Raw genomic sequence first — 13,718 nt, forward strand, 5'->3', positions numbered from 1 at the left:
CTGGTTAAACTCTGCACTGCACAGGATCAACACAGCTCGCTGAGTCTGATCTGAATGCATACATTACTCCCACTCAGCAGCAGTGGGCTGCACAGCGTCTGGAAAGCTTGTGCTTTCCCATATAATAAGTCGCCAAACTACTGCCAGGATTTACTATAGAGCAGAAAAAAGTATGTAAAATGCAATATTCCCCATGTTTGTTCGTTTAGATTCGGTTTCGTGGTGTTTCCCTGAGATAATTTTGACAGTGTTGAAGTTTTCTGCACAGAAACAGACAGGGATCATAATCCTGCCAGTCCCAACAAAGCGACACACTGTGCTCTGCCCTCCAAAGAAGACACGTGGGATGGCGTCATTCTCGTCGGTTCACTGCCTATATATCCAGAAGGCTCCAGTTATTCTTAACTCGCCGCCAGCCTGCAAGGAATATGAATAGTACTCGAGACATTTAACAAATCGCCTGTCTGGATTTGTTCCCCGGCCCCTGACTGCCGACACCAACTTGTTTTAAATTAAGGTGCCAGAGTTGAGCTGGTTATTAGGGAGCTGAGCCTCTGCTGACAACGACACCCAGCAAACCGCCGGCGTTTGTTGCTTCTGTGCCGGAGGGTAAACAGGAAGGTTGAACTTTGCGAAGTGGTCGCTGCTCAACATGAGGATTTCAATCGCAGCAGCTCTCCTTGTTCTCGCCGCAGGTGAGTGTCTTTTTACTTGGCGGCTTTAAAAAACAAGTTAAAGGCGTAAACCAAACTGGGCGAAGCTGTTTGATGTTTGCATTTCGAGTATAACGTGGCAGTGCCAAAGGAGTGGCGCTATCTTATCAGACACAGAGCAGCTTGTTCTTTTTCTTACCAACCTCCAGAATTAGAATGAACACGGCCCTTTTCATTTTCTAATGTATTTCTTAGTTCTTATTACATTCACTTGAATGTCCCTGCTGGCGAAGTGAGAGGGATTTGAATCGAGCTCCCTTAGTTGATGTTTTCATGGTCGAATTGTTGTTCTCGCAGTTTCTCACCGTACCGCCATGGGGGCGGCGATCGAAGGTTATGAGAGTGGACTGACTCGGAGTCGCAGGAGGGGGGAGGCGGATATTATGGCCATGCTCGGAGAAGTTATTGAAGGGGAACCGACTGTGCAAACAGTGGAGGGTCCACCCAGTAATTGGACTCCTGGAGTACCAGAAGGTAAGGTTAGAGGAAGATTTCCGCAGCCTCTACTTCAGCAAGTCGTAAACACGTTAAGGTTACAAATTGCGGATTCTGCCCCCTGGGAGCAGAATTTGTATTCCTGAACAAAGTTTTCTTGTGTGGGGGAGGGAGTATAGTATCGAGCGCACCTATTAAAAGCTCAATGAAATTCGAGCTGTCTCTACCTTCTCTTTTCGGACAATCATGTAGACAGCAGTGTCTTGTTTATTTTAACTAGTGGCCCTTTACAAGTCTGCGGAAAACTCCACAACGACCGAAGTGGGCAAAGGCAAAGGAAGACGTCAAAGGAAAAATAGACGTGGCAAGAGAAAGGGTAAAAAGAATCCCTGCTACAGGAAATACAAAGATTACTGCATTCATGGGGAATGTCAGTATTTGAAGCATATTAAAGAGGTATCATGCAGGTATTTATTTTTTCCTCTGATCTGTTCAGTCTGTAGATGGAGGGATGATTTTGTGTAATGAAGGTGGGGGAACGGAAGGGAAGGGGGGCAATAAGATAAATCTTGGCCATGTGTTAACATCGAGATGCCTCCGGTGAGTGTGGGAAACGGGCGGTAGTAAACCGCTAACATTACATATACCTGTGTCCCAGCAAGTCTAGACAAAGCGGATATCTCCAGTGCCTCCGGAGCAAACAAGGAAACGGATAACGATTGAAGTTTAATAACACCAATTTTATTTTAATTTGTACTGTTGTAGTTGACGCAAATGAGAGGTATTTATTTAAGAATTTTGCCCTTGAAGCTATTTAAACCAATGTACCTTCACAGCTTTAAGTACAAGTTTCTGAAACTTGGAAGACTAATTTTAGTCAACAGAAAGACCGGAGTATTAATCTTACACGTTAAGAAATCAGGCAAGCATGATGAAATGCTGCTGCTCAGACTATTCATTCTCCACTTAAGGATTTAAAAATAAGTCTAATTGGATGACTGAATCACTGGTGATTCTTAGGGGAAAAAAAGTTCAACTATGTGCAAGGAAAGTGTCATGATTTTTGTTCAAAATATTAATAATTAGTACCCTGTATAATACTTAATATATTGCATTGCAGAAATAAATAACAATAGCTATTTGACACCACCTTTTTGGTTAGCTTTGCATTCACAACTACATAAAATTCCAATAGTTTTTAGTACTTTCCAGGGATATTGCAACTCATTGCTTGCTTTAAGAAAGCAAATATGTCACAGTTGCATATAAAAGTAAAGGTGTGGTCCTTTGACTTGTTACATATTTGAATATTTAATAAGCAAATTAAAACGTACTACTTGATTTTTGTTTAGGTGCTTTTCAGGATATGAAGGAGTCCGATGCGGTACTTTCATTTTAGCAGTTGAACATCCAAAAGATCCAAATGACAACTCAACTACTCTGGCAATTGTGGCTGTGGTGCTTTCCTCCCTTAGTCTCACTGTAATCCTTATCCTCTTGGTTCTTGGGTGAGTAATCTGTATGGTTTTCTCTGTCCCCTTTTTGAAAACTTTTTTCTAATTCTAGTGCATCATAAAATCCATAACTAATGTCTTGTTTGAACAAAGAAAATGAGAGAATTCCAGTAATCAAGCAGTTTTAATCATCTGAAAAATGTGTATCAAAATAGTTTCTGATAACTATTTATAGTTAACAATGATTCTTAAAATAGTTTTTTTTTATCAACCATAAGCATGGCAGAAGAAATGTCTGTGAAATAATTATACGTACTTTTAATATGCTTTTTGGCATTGCCTTAAATCTTTTATTTGTTTTTTGATAGATATCACAGGCGAGTTGCCAGTTATGATGTAAAGAATGAAGAGAAGATTAAACTTGGGAATAACAACAGTCACTGACTTCAACAGAAATGGTAAGGTATTCACAAATTATTCTTGGGTTTTATGTCACACAAGTACTTTTTTAAATAAAAAGATAACATGGGGTACATAATATTGTGGCCTGAATGTTTTGTGTAACACTCTTACAATGTACTATGGATTCAGGCCTATTAGTTATTTCCTAAATTCTGTGTGTTGCTGTGCAGAGGATCCACGTGGACATGAACTGTTGCATAACAGATCAGATCATGAAAGGTTAAGCAGAGGGTTACTGATAGACGTGTCTTATCAGCTAATGAAGTGACACAGCATTCCTGGGTGAAAGCTGCTTGATGACACTTTGGGATGGGAAGAATGATGGTGCTAGTTTAGTTTATAAAGCAGACATCTTGCCCATAAATCATAGTTAGTTTTTAAAGTGTCCCTTAATCATGACATAGACAAATAACACAATGACTACCAGAATGAACTGTTTTAATATTCAAAGATTAGAATTCGTAATGTGGCCCACAGGCTATGAATGATTGAATTGACCCAGAATGTATCTGTTAATATATTTCCAATAGCAATAGTTAATAAATCAGTAAGGCCCTGATCAACAATCCCCAGTAACCTGACTGGACTCCATTTCATCCTTTTTGAAATCCGTTATCATCAAATCATAGAGATGTACAGCACAAAACAATCCTTTGATCCAACTTGTTCTTGCCAACCAGATATTCCAACCCAACCTAGTCCCATTTGCCAGCATTTTGCCCATATTCCTCTAAATCCTTCCTTTTCATATACCCATCCAGATGCCTTTTTTAAATGTTGCAATTATACCAGCCTCCACCACCTCTAGCAGCTCATTCGATACACTCCCCACCCTCTGTGAAAAAGTTGTCCCTAGGATCCTTTTTTATATCTTTCTCCTCTCGCCCTAAACATTTGCCCTCTAGTTCTGGTCTGCCTTACCCCCGGGAAAAGACTTGTCTATTTATCCTATCCATGCCCCTCATGATTTTATAGCCTCTATACGGTCACCCCTCAGCCTCCGACGCTCCAGGGAAAACAGCCTCAGCCTGTTCAGCCTCTCCCTACAGCTCAAATCCTCCAACCCTGGCAACATCCTAGTAAATTTTTTCTGAACCCTTTCCAGTTTCACAACAACTTTCCAATAGGAAGGAGACCAGAATTGCACACAATATTCAAAAAGTTGCATATTTTTTTTTGTTGATGTGTAATAATATCGGCCTGTCTTGCATTTGTCTCACCATACATTGAAATATAGAAGCCCACTTTTTAAAAAAAAGGTCAATTTTTTAAATGACCTTGCATTTGTTCTCAGGTCTAATGTCAAGCTTTTGGTGACTTATTAAAGTTAAGGAAAGATTACATAAATATTTTATTTCTAATAAGGATTTACCCAAGTACCTTCAAACCAAAGTGATCTGTCAATTGTATTGTTAAAACAAAAGATGATATTCCATTTAAAGTTTTTAAAAGGTATGAGACTGCATTCTGAGTATTACCAGATGAGGTATTAATTTGTGGTTAAAATGTATATTCCACGTGGTTGGGCTAATACTTCACAACAGCATGAAAGCTCCAAAAATGATTATTGTAGGGCAGAATTGGTGCTAGTGTATATGAAGTGACGTCTTGTTTTTAAGTGCATAACCATATATCCACCACTATAGCAAAAATGTGTATGTAATGATGTTAGTGTTTTAAAGTCAATTGATATTTTTATTGTAGGTATAAAATGGCTACAAAATCTACCTCATTGATGGAAGAAACCATGAAAGAACAAAAGTGACTTAAAAAGACAAGACAAAAAATCAAGTTGTTCATCTAGTGAATGAGTAGAATAACTGCATCCATTGGGTGCACATCTATTCCCCAGCAACTGGGGAGAGTAGAAATTACAGTGTGCCACCACTTGTAATTTCCTATTATACTGTTAATATTTAAAACAACTTATTTATATTCATCTTTAAATTGTCAGTATATATTTATTTTAGTATTATTTTATATCTTAACTTATTTTAGGTTATTTGCAGCTTATTTAAAGCATGCCATTTCTGCTGCTCTGTTTAAAATGTGTATGTGATAATTGGAGATCTGAATTTGTAAAGAAACTTCCCTAAAACACAGTAAATAAACCTCTCAGTATGAATTGCTAAAGTAAAATAAATTTTTTTTTGTATAAGTCTGTATGGATTTCATTTATTTATTGCAACTGAAAAAAATCACTGACCTAAATATCTTTGCAATACACGTGTAGAAAAGAAAAGCCACTGATTTATAGTATTTTGTTATAATGTTAAATCATAAAAGAAAGTCCTGAGCTTTAATATTATTGGTTATTTTCAATAAAGTAATACAAGTGTAATTATTCCCTTGCACATGTGAAAGAGATGGGGCAAACTTCCTCTCGTGTTTGCAGAAATGGTAACTACCATTTTAGTGTAATAACTTGAGAACAGGCTAAAGTCTCCAACTCTCTGGTTCTCTGCTGTATCATTGCTCAAAGCTAAGGAAAATGTATCTACACCAAAAGGACTACAATGGTTCAAGAAGACAGCTCACTACCACCTTCTCAATGGCAAGTAGGGATGGGTGAGAAATGCTTGGACAGTTAGTGATGTCAATATCCCATGAATAAATTTGAAAGAAAATAAATGATAGTGGAAAATGTAGACAAAGTTTACCATTTATTAACTTCTATGTTAATACAGTAGCTGCTTTTGGAACTGTATTTGCATTGATGTTGAGTGAGGATAAAATTGAGAACTGCTGTCTTGGATCCAGATTCAAATAGCCTTCCAAACTGTCTAGACTTAGGCATGAAGAATGGTCACTTAAATGAGATGCCAGATTATGAATGGAGCCTGCAGGATCATTACCAGAAACTGTTGCCACTTTCAAGAGGGGAGGGTCTGGAGCTAAAATAGAAGTGGAAATGGTGGGGGCAGGGACCATGGAGAAAATAAAATTATTATCTACCAGAAGCAAAATACATTATGGACTATCATCCAGTGAAATTGCAAGTGTATTTATTTGCAGCTTGTTCATCTTATTATAAATAAACACATTCATCTGCTTTGTTTCAGTTGAAAATAGCTGTAATATTTGGCCAGACTTGTAAGACTGTTTAAAAGAATGAAAGGCCTCCATTTATATGACCACCTTTTGTGATCGCTAGACATCTGAAAACACTTTACAGCCAGGAGTTTTAAAATGTAGTTGCTGTTATAGGAAATTATTGTGATTGTACTGCTGTTCAAGACTTAATGCATTCAAACCCTTCAGTAATAATGCAGAAGTTAAACATATTATTTTGCACTCTGTCATTATGGTCTTTGGTGGTCAAGACTATATGGGCAGCAATAAGCTCAATGAGAAGGATAACATCAAATGGTACATAAAAACTTGACAAGTTAATAAATAGCAATTGAGGCTAAAATGGAGATTCAGTTCCTTGTCCATTATGAAGTTATGAACTGGGAATTTGTGTTGCAGACGTTTTGTCCCCTGTCTAGGTGACATCCTCAGTGCTTGGGAACCTTCTGTGAAGCGCTTCTGTGATCTTTCCTGCGGCATTTGTATTGGTTTGAATCTGCCACTTCCGGTTGTCAGTTCCAGCTGTCCGCTGCAGTGGCTGGTATATTGGGTCCAGGTCGATGTGCTTGTTGATTGAATCAGTGGATGAATGCCATGCCGCACACCAACTAGCCACGAAACGACACGACCAACTATCCTTAGTAGCCACACACGCAGATGACAAGCAACATGAGTTTGACTGGGACAACACTACTATTATAGGACAAGCCAAACAGAGAACAGCCAGGGAATTCCTAGAGGCATGGCACTCATCCACTGACTCAATCAACAAGCACATCGACCTGGACCCAATATACCGGCCACTGCAGCGGACAGCTGGAACTGACCACCGGAAGTGGCAGATTCAAACCACCACAAATGGCGGTGGAAAGATCACAGAGGCGCTTCACAGGAGGCTCCCAAGCACTGAGGATGTCACCTAGACAGGGGACGAAACGTCTGCAACACAAATTCCCAGCTCGGCAAACAGAATAACCACAATAATGAGCACCCGAGCTACAAGTCTTTGCAGAAACTTTGATGAAGTTATGAATCTCACGCTGGAAAGCCGTAGAAACATTACAACCAGTCTTCTGGACTAGAAAATAGAAAATGGAGGGAGCATACCTACTTCTAATCACTTACCTATGATCCCTGCTGCAATATGCATGTGGACATCAGATGAAGACAATATTAAGGTAACTTAATACATCATGGTTTAATAATTACTGACGTTCACCATCCAGACTGGACAATTCCAAACAGTGTTTCATAGCTACAAGCAACTTGATCCCTCGATACTTGTTTCTTAAAGACCAGGGTATTTGGTTTAAATTTCAGGTTCATATCTATTTCATCATCTCTCCTGTTATATTTTTATGAGCTTAAAGTTTTCAATTGGATCATTCTGTTACCTGGCTGGCAGTGATGTGAAAATCAGAACATCAAAAATTCTTAGTGTCAGCAGGTTGAGATACTGCATAAGTAAGAAATAACAAATATGTTATGAATTTCTCTGTGGCTGTAAAGGTGCATGATACACATCTTTTTTGGCAAGAAAATTGTTCACTTCTGGATAATTTAGTTTTTGTCATTCCTGAGATGGGAAATTACTGCTTGGGTCAGCATTAATTGCCCATCCCTAATTGCCTTTGACAAGGTGGCAGCCTTCTTGTACACTGCAGTCCATTTGGTGTTGGTAGACCCATACTACTGTAAGACAGGTGTTCCAGGGCTTTGACCCAGTGATATTGAAGAAATGGTGATAGATTTCCAAGTTAGAATGGTGAGTGGCTTGGAGGGGAACTTGCAACTGCTGATGTTCCTCTGCTACTACTGTCCTTCTTGATGATAATGGCCATATATTTTGAAGGTACAGTTTCTGCAAAGCATCTTGTAGATGGTGGTGGATGTGGTGCCAATCAAGCAGGCAGTTTTGTCCTGGATGGTGTCAAGCTTCTTGAGTTCAGGCTGTAGTCAAGTGGCAGTATCCTATCATGCTCCCGACTTGTGCCTTGTAGACCATGGACAGCATTTAGAGTCTGGAAGTGAGTTACTCTCTGTAGGATTACTAGCCTCTGAACTTGTTCTTGTATCCACAGTATTTATATGTCATTCCACATGTACCTGCTAAATCGTAACCCCAGGTTGTTGTTAGTAGTTTTAGGTGATGGTGATACCATTGAATGTCAATGGTCAAGTTCTCTCCTGTTGGAGATAGTCATTGCCTTGCAATTGTATGGCACGAATGTTATTTGCCACATGTCATTCCCATACCTGGATATTGTCTTGGCCTTGCTGATTTGGAATTGGGCTGCTTCTGTACCTGAGGAGTCATGAATGGTGCTGAACCTTATGGAATCATAAGCGAACATCCCCGCTACTGATCTTATGATGCAGGGAAGATCATTTATGGAATGATGGTTGGGCCTGGGCCTGGGGTGGCACAGTGACTCAATGGTTAACACCGCTGCCTCACAACACCAGAGTCCAGGTTTGATTCCAGCCTCAGGTGACGGTCTGTGTGGAGTTTGCATATTCTCCCTGTGGCTGCGTGGGTTTTCTCTGGGTGCTCCGGTTTCCCCCCACAGTCCAAAGATGTGCAGGTCAGGTGAATTGGTCATGCTAAATTGCCCATAGGTTAGGTGTGTTAGTCAGAGGGAAATGGGTCTGGGTGGGTTATTCTTCGGAGGGTGGGTGTGGACTTGTTGGGCCGAAGGGCCTGTTTCTGCACTGTAGGGAAACGAATCTAAATCATCTAATAAGATTAACCTGAGGAACATCTGCGCAAGATTGCTGAAACTTAGATGACTGATCACCAACAACCCCAGCTATCTTCCTTTCTGCCAGGTATGATTCCATTCAGTGGAGAGTTTTCCCTCTGATTCCCATTGACTCTAGTTTTGCTATGGCTGCTTGATTTCACACTTGATTAAATGCTGCCTTCATATCGAAGGCTAACACTCTCACTCCATCTCTGGAAAGGCCTTTTGTCCATATTTGAAACAAGGTCAGGGGCCGAGTGGCCTTGGTGGAACCCAAACTGTGTCAATGAGCAATTTTTGCGAAACAGATGCTGCTTGATAGAACTGTTAATGGCACTTTCTGTCACTTTACAGATGACTGAGTGTAAACTAATGGAGTTATAGTTTGTCAGGTTGGAATTGTCCTTTTTGTGTATAGGGCACACCTGGACCATTTTTCACATTGTTAGGCAGATGCCAGTCTGGCAGCTGTATATGGAACAACTTAGCTGGAAGCAGAGCAAGCTCTTTACCACACATATTCAGCACTACTGCCAGAATATTATCAGGGCCTGCAGTCTTCAAAAGTCCTGAAAGAATGGGTACTTAAGTAAAATGTTGGAAGGCTGCAGGTATGCATAGAACTATATTACAGACTGAGTCAATGTTACTAAGAAAAAAAAGCAAAGAAAAAAGAAAGATGTTTTTGGTACAAATTACTCATGAATATGTATGCTAGCAATTGGAATGTTCTGCCCGATGGCTGTTCTCTTTGTGCATAACTTAGGGCTTTTCATATTTTGGAATCTTTAAGACAGTCTGTGATAACCTCTTAATTTTGTCGTGTCAAATATGACATTTGTGCTACACCTACTCATTCCTTCACGACTTGCAGTCAGACAATATACTTTTCATGTGGTCTAGCTGGAACTTTGATTCTTAAATGAAATAGAGACCTCCTCCACAAGCAATTAGAAGGAAAATGTTTTGTGTATAGGCCACAGAGTCTACATTGTCTAAATATTTCAATTAAATGCACGTAGCGGTAGTTTTCAAAGATTTTTGAAATGCAGTTTGACATTGTGCTGTAGTTACACCCTGTGCAGTGACAAACCAAGTTAACCCGATCTCTAAATTTACAGTGCAGCTTCAATAACACTTGGACAGTGAAAACTGCTTTGTAGAGACGTTGACGTTGTAATGTGACTACAATTTTAGATATTCTTTGTCAAGGCACCCTGTGATGACTTCTAACCACTAATATGAAGGTCAGCTGTAATCAACTTTAGTGTTGTAGATTGGATTTCCCTGAATGGGTTCAACAAATTTATAGGAATTACTTTGCTGGCTCAAGAACATTTTGCTTGACTGAGGTGAACTGGGCTTCCTCCAGAAGCATATGTAGTAAGAAACTGCTTACTTTCTTTGTGAACAAAGTGATTTGTTTCAATTGGAGTGCAATCCTAAACTGGATCAGTAAAACTGAACTATGTAACAACAGTTAGAAATTAGAGTAAATCTTTGCTTTACTATTACCAGCTTTAACATGAACTATCCCAGGAAGTGAACCGGGTAATAATTTGATAATAATTTGTTTTGTTAGTGTTATGAAGTTATAATAAGATGATTGGACCCACTTATTCCCAGTTAAAGTTTGTTTTATCATAATTTTCTGAGAAAAGGCAAGAAGACAGTTCATCAATGCCTTCTGAAGGTTACTTAGGGATGGACAATAAGTGTTGGCCCAGCTAACAAAACTCACATTCCATGTATGAGGGAAGGAAAACGTTATGCTGAGTGTATAATTACAGAGAGTCAGATGGGGTAAATAACAGATTTGAAACTGGTGGAAATTTGACACAGGATGTTGAGAGCTGGGATGGAGTAAAAATTTTAAAAAGAATGCTTTGGGGATGGTAAGCAAGATTGACCTGAAGGCAAATGAAAATTTGTGCAAGATAAGATGTAACCAGTGGAATTCTGAATCAGCATTAGAGTAACATTTGAGAGAATGAAGCAGAGGATAATAAATAATTCAAGTCATGAAGCTGACCGATAAGTAAGGTGTCAAGGTGTTCTACAAATGAGATTGGGGTGGATGCAGGCAATGCTGCTCTGATCATAGAGGTGGCTAGCATTAATTTTTTTAGCATCAGAAGATTTAAAAAATATTCACTTTCATGTGATGTAGACATGACTGGCATTCCTATTTGCCATTGAACTTTTTTATTATTCATGGGACAACAGCATTCTTCACTGGCCAGAGATTGATTTGGAGTGCAATTCTGCTGCTGTTGATGGCCCACAGCATCTCATGGATGCCCAGACTTGAGTTGTTAGATCCGTTCAAAGTCTGTTCTATTTAATGCAGTAATAGTGCCACATAACACAACGGAGGGTATCCTCAGTATGAAGGCAGGACTCCGTCTCCATAAGGTCCGTACGGTGGTCACTCTCAATGATACTGTCTGGGTTGAATGAATCTGCAGCTGGCAATTTCATAAGAATGAGGGCAAGTATGTTTTCCTCTCTTGTTGGAGGTTCCCTTCCCACAGCCACAATCCCAGGATGGCAGCTACATTCTTTAGGACCTGACCAGCTCTATGAGTAGTGCTGCTGCCAAGCCATTCTTAATGGTGGGCATTGAAATTTCCCATGCAGAGGACATTTTGTGCCCATGCCTCCCTCAGTGCTTCCTTCAAGTGTCACTCAATATGGAGGAGTCATGATTCATCAGTTGAGGGAGGGCAGTATGTGGTAATCAGCAGGAAGTTTCCTTGCCCATATTTAATCTGATTTCATGAGACTTCATGGGGTCCAGAGTCAATGTTGAGGACTCCCAGGGCAATCCCCTTCCAAATGTATATCATTGTGCCGCCACCTTTGCTGAGCCTGTACTGCCAGTGAGACAGGACATACTAAGGGAGGGTGATGGTGATGTCTGGGACATAGTCATAATCATGAAATACCCTACAGACAATGTAAGTCTGTTGCTTGACTAGTCTGTGAGATAGCGGTTCAAATTTTGGCACAAGCCCTGAGATGTTAATACAGAAGACCTTGCAGGATTGATAGAGCTATTTTTGCTGTTGCCTTTCCTGCTGCCAGGTGGTCTGTCCAGTTTTATTTCTCTGTTGAGACTTCTCGTGATTGATACAACTGAGTGGGCAATTAAGAGTCAACTACTTTGCGGTGGGTCTGGAGTCATATGTATGTCAGCCCAGGTGAGGATGACAGATTTCCTTCCCTGAAGGACATTAGTAAGCTTGATGGATTTTTCCAACAATTATAGCCTTCAGTAGGTTCTTAATTACAGATTTTGAAAATTGAATTCAAATTCTACTATACGCCATGGCAGGATACAAACCTGGGTCCCTACAACATCACATTCCTGATGAAAGGCTTATGCCCGAAACGTCAACTCTCTAGCTCCTCAGATGCTGCCTGACCTGCTGTGCTTTTCCAGTGTCACACTTTTCGACTCTGATCTCTAGCATCTGCAGTCCTTACTTTCTCCCTACAACTTTAGCTGAGTTTCCGTATTAATAGTCTAGTGATAATAACACTGGGCCAGTGCCTGCCCAACTGAATGGCTCCAGGCCATTTCAGATGGTTATTAAGGCAAGACCATAGACCATATTGCTGTGGGCTTGAAGTCATATAGCCAATCAAGTCAAACAAAGTTCAGGTGTGAACAAGATAGGATTTCCTAACAATGGATAACAATTTTATGATGATAATTACAGATTGTTGATTCAGTTTTTAAAATACCCATGAGATTTGTACCTGAGCCCTAAAAGCATCAGTTTAGGTTTCTAGATTACTACTGGTCTAGTAACATTATCACTACATCGCTACTTTCCCAAGCTGTAAAATATTGAGGCAGCAGACAAGCTCAGGAACAGACTGTGTGGAGTAGCAATGCTTTGCTATTCATGTATCTTGAAGAAGTAGTGGGATTGTGGTAATGTCACTGGTCAAGTAATCCAGAGGCCAAGGGTAATGCATTGGAGACATTAGTTTGAATCCCACTACAGAAGCTGATGGACTTAAATTCAATTAATAGATCTGGATTTGAAAAAGGTAGTGGTCATAAAATAAGCCATTGATGCAAAAACTCAACTTGTTCATTAATGTTCTTAAGGTAAGGGAAATCTACCATCCTTACCTGCTCTGGCCTATGTGTGACTTCAGATCCCACAGCAATGTGATTAACTTTTTAACTGCCCTTGGAAATGGCCAAGCAAGTCACTGTGAATAAGCACAATTAAAAATGGGCAATAAATGTTGACCCAGTCCATGATAGCACCATTACATAATTTTTTTTAGAAAATGGCCTTCCAATGTTTAATTAGACAAAATAATGCTGCTTCATCTAGAAAATTTTACAAAAGGAAAAAAAAAAATCACACACCAGGTTATAGTCCAACAGGTTTAGTTGGAAGCACACTAGCTTTCGGAGCGACGCTTCTTCATCACCACCTGATGAAGGAGCGGCGCTCTGAAAGCTAGTGCGCTTCCAATTAAACCTGTTGGACTATAATCTGGAGTGTGATTTTTAACTTTGTACACCCCAGTCCCACACCGACATCTCCAAATCATTACAAAAGGAAGTAATTCTAGATTGGAAAAACGGTGGTGTATTTCTGGGGACCAGGAAGAGAAATCAATTACTTCAACTTAGTGTCACTTCCCTTAGAAGCTTAAACCAGCCAGAAACCTGGTTTCAAATCGTATATTCTCAGAAATGTAATAACATTTTTGAACAAGTTGATTACAAAATATACAGAAACTTAAAGCGAACAATGTGCCCATACATTGTTGAATTGTAGAGACCTCAGAACAGCAACAGATCCTGC

The 13,718-nt window shown here is 39.8% G+C and overlaps 1 protein-coding gene across 1 annotated transcript; it reads left to right on the forward strand.

Annotated features, from left to right (window-relative positions):
• Positions 1-270: 270 nt before the first annotated feature.
• hbegfa (heparin-binding EGF-like growth factor a) lies at positions 271-5,193 on the forward strand. The gene is made up of 6 exons (XM_072590822.1): positions 271-695; positions 1,011-1,187; positions 1,429-1,615; positions 2,501-2,656; positions 2,971-3,060; positions 4,769-5,193. Exons 1-5 carry the CDS (start codon positions 653-655, stop codon positions 3,044-3,046), a joined length of 639 nt encoding a protein of 212 aa, XP_072446923.1. The 5' UTR covers positions 271-652; the 3' UTR covers positions 3,047-3,060; positions 4,769-5,193.
• The last annotated feature ends 8,525 nt before the right edge of the window (positions 5,194-13,718 follow it).

Source organism: Chiloscyllium punctatum, chromosome 20 (assembly GCF_047496795.1).
Source record: "Chiloscyllium punctatum isolate Juve2018m chromosome 20, sChiPun1.3, whole genome shotgun sequence".
In the NCBI taxonomy this organism is placed as follows: Eukaryota; Metazoa; Chordata; class Chondrichthyes; order Orectolobiformes; family Hemiscylliidae; genus Chiloscyllium; species Chiloscyllium punctatum.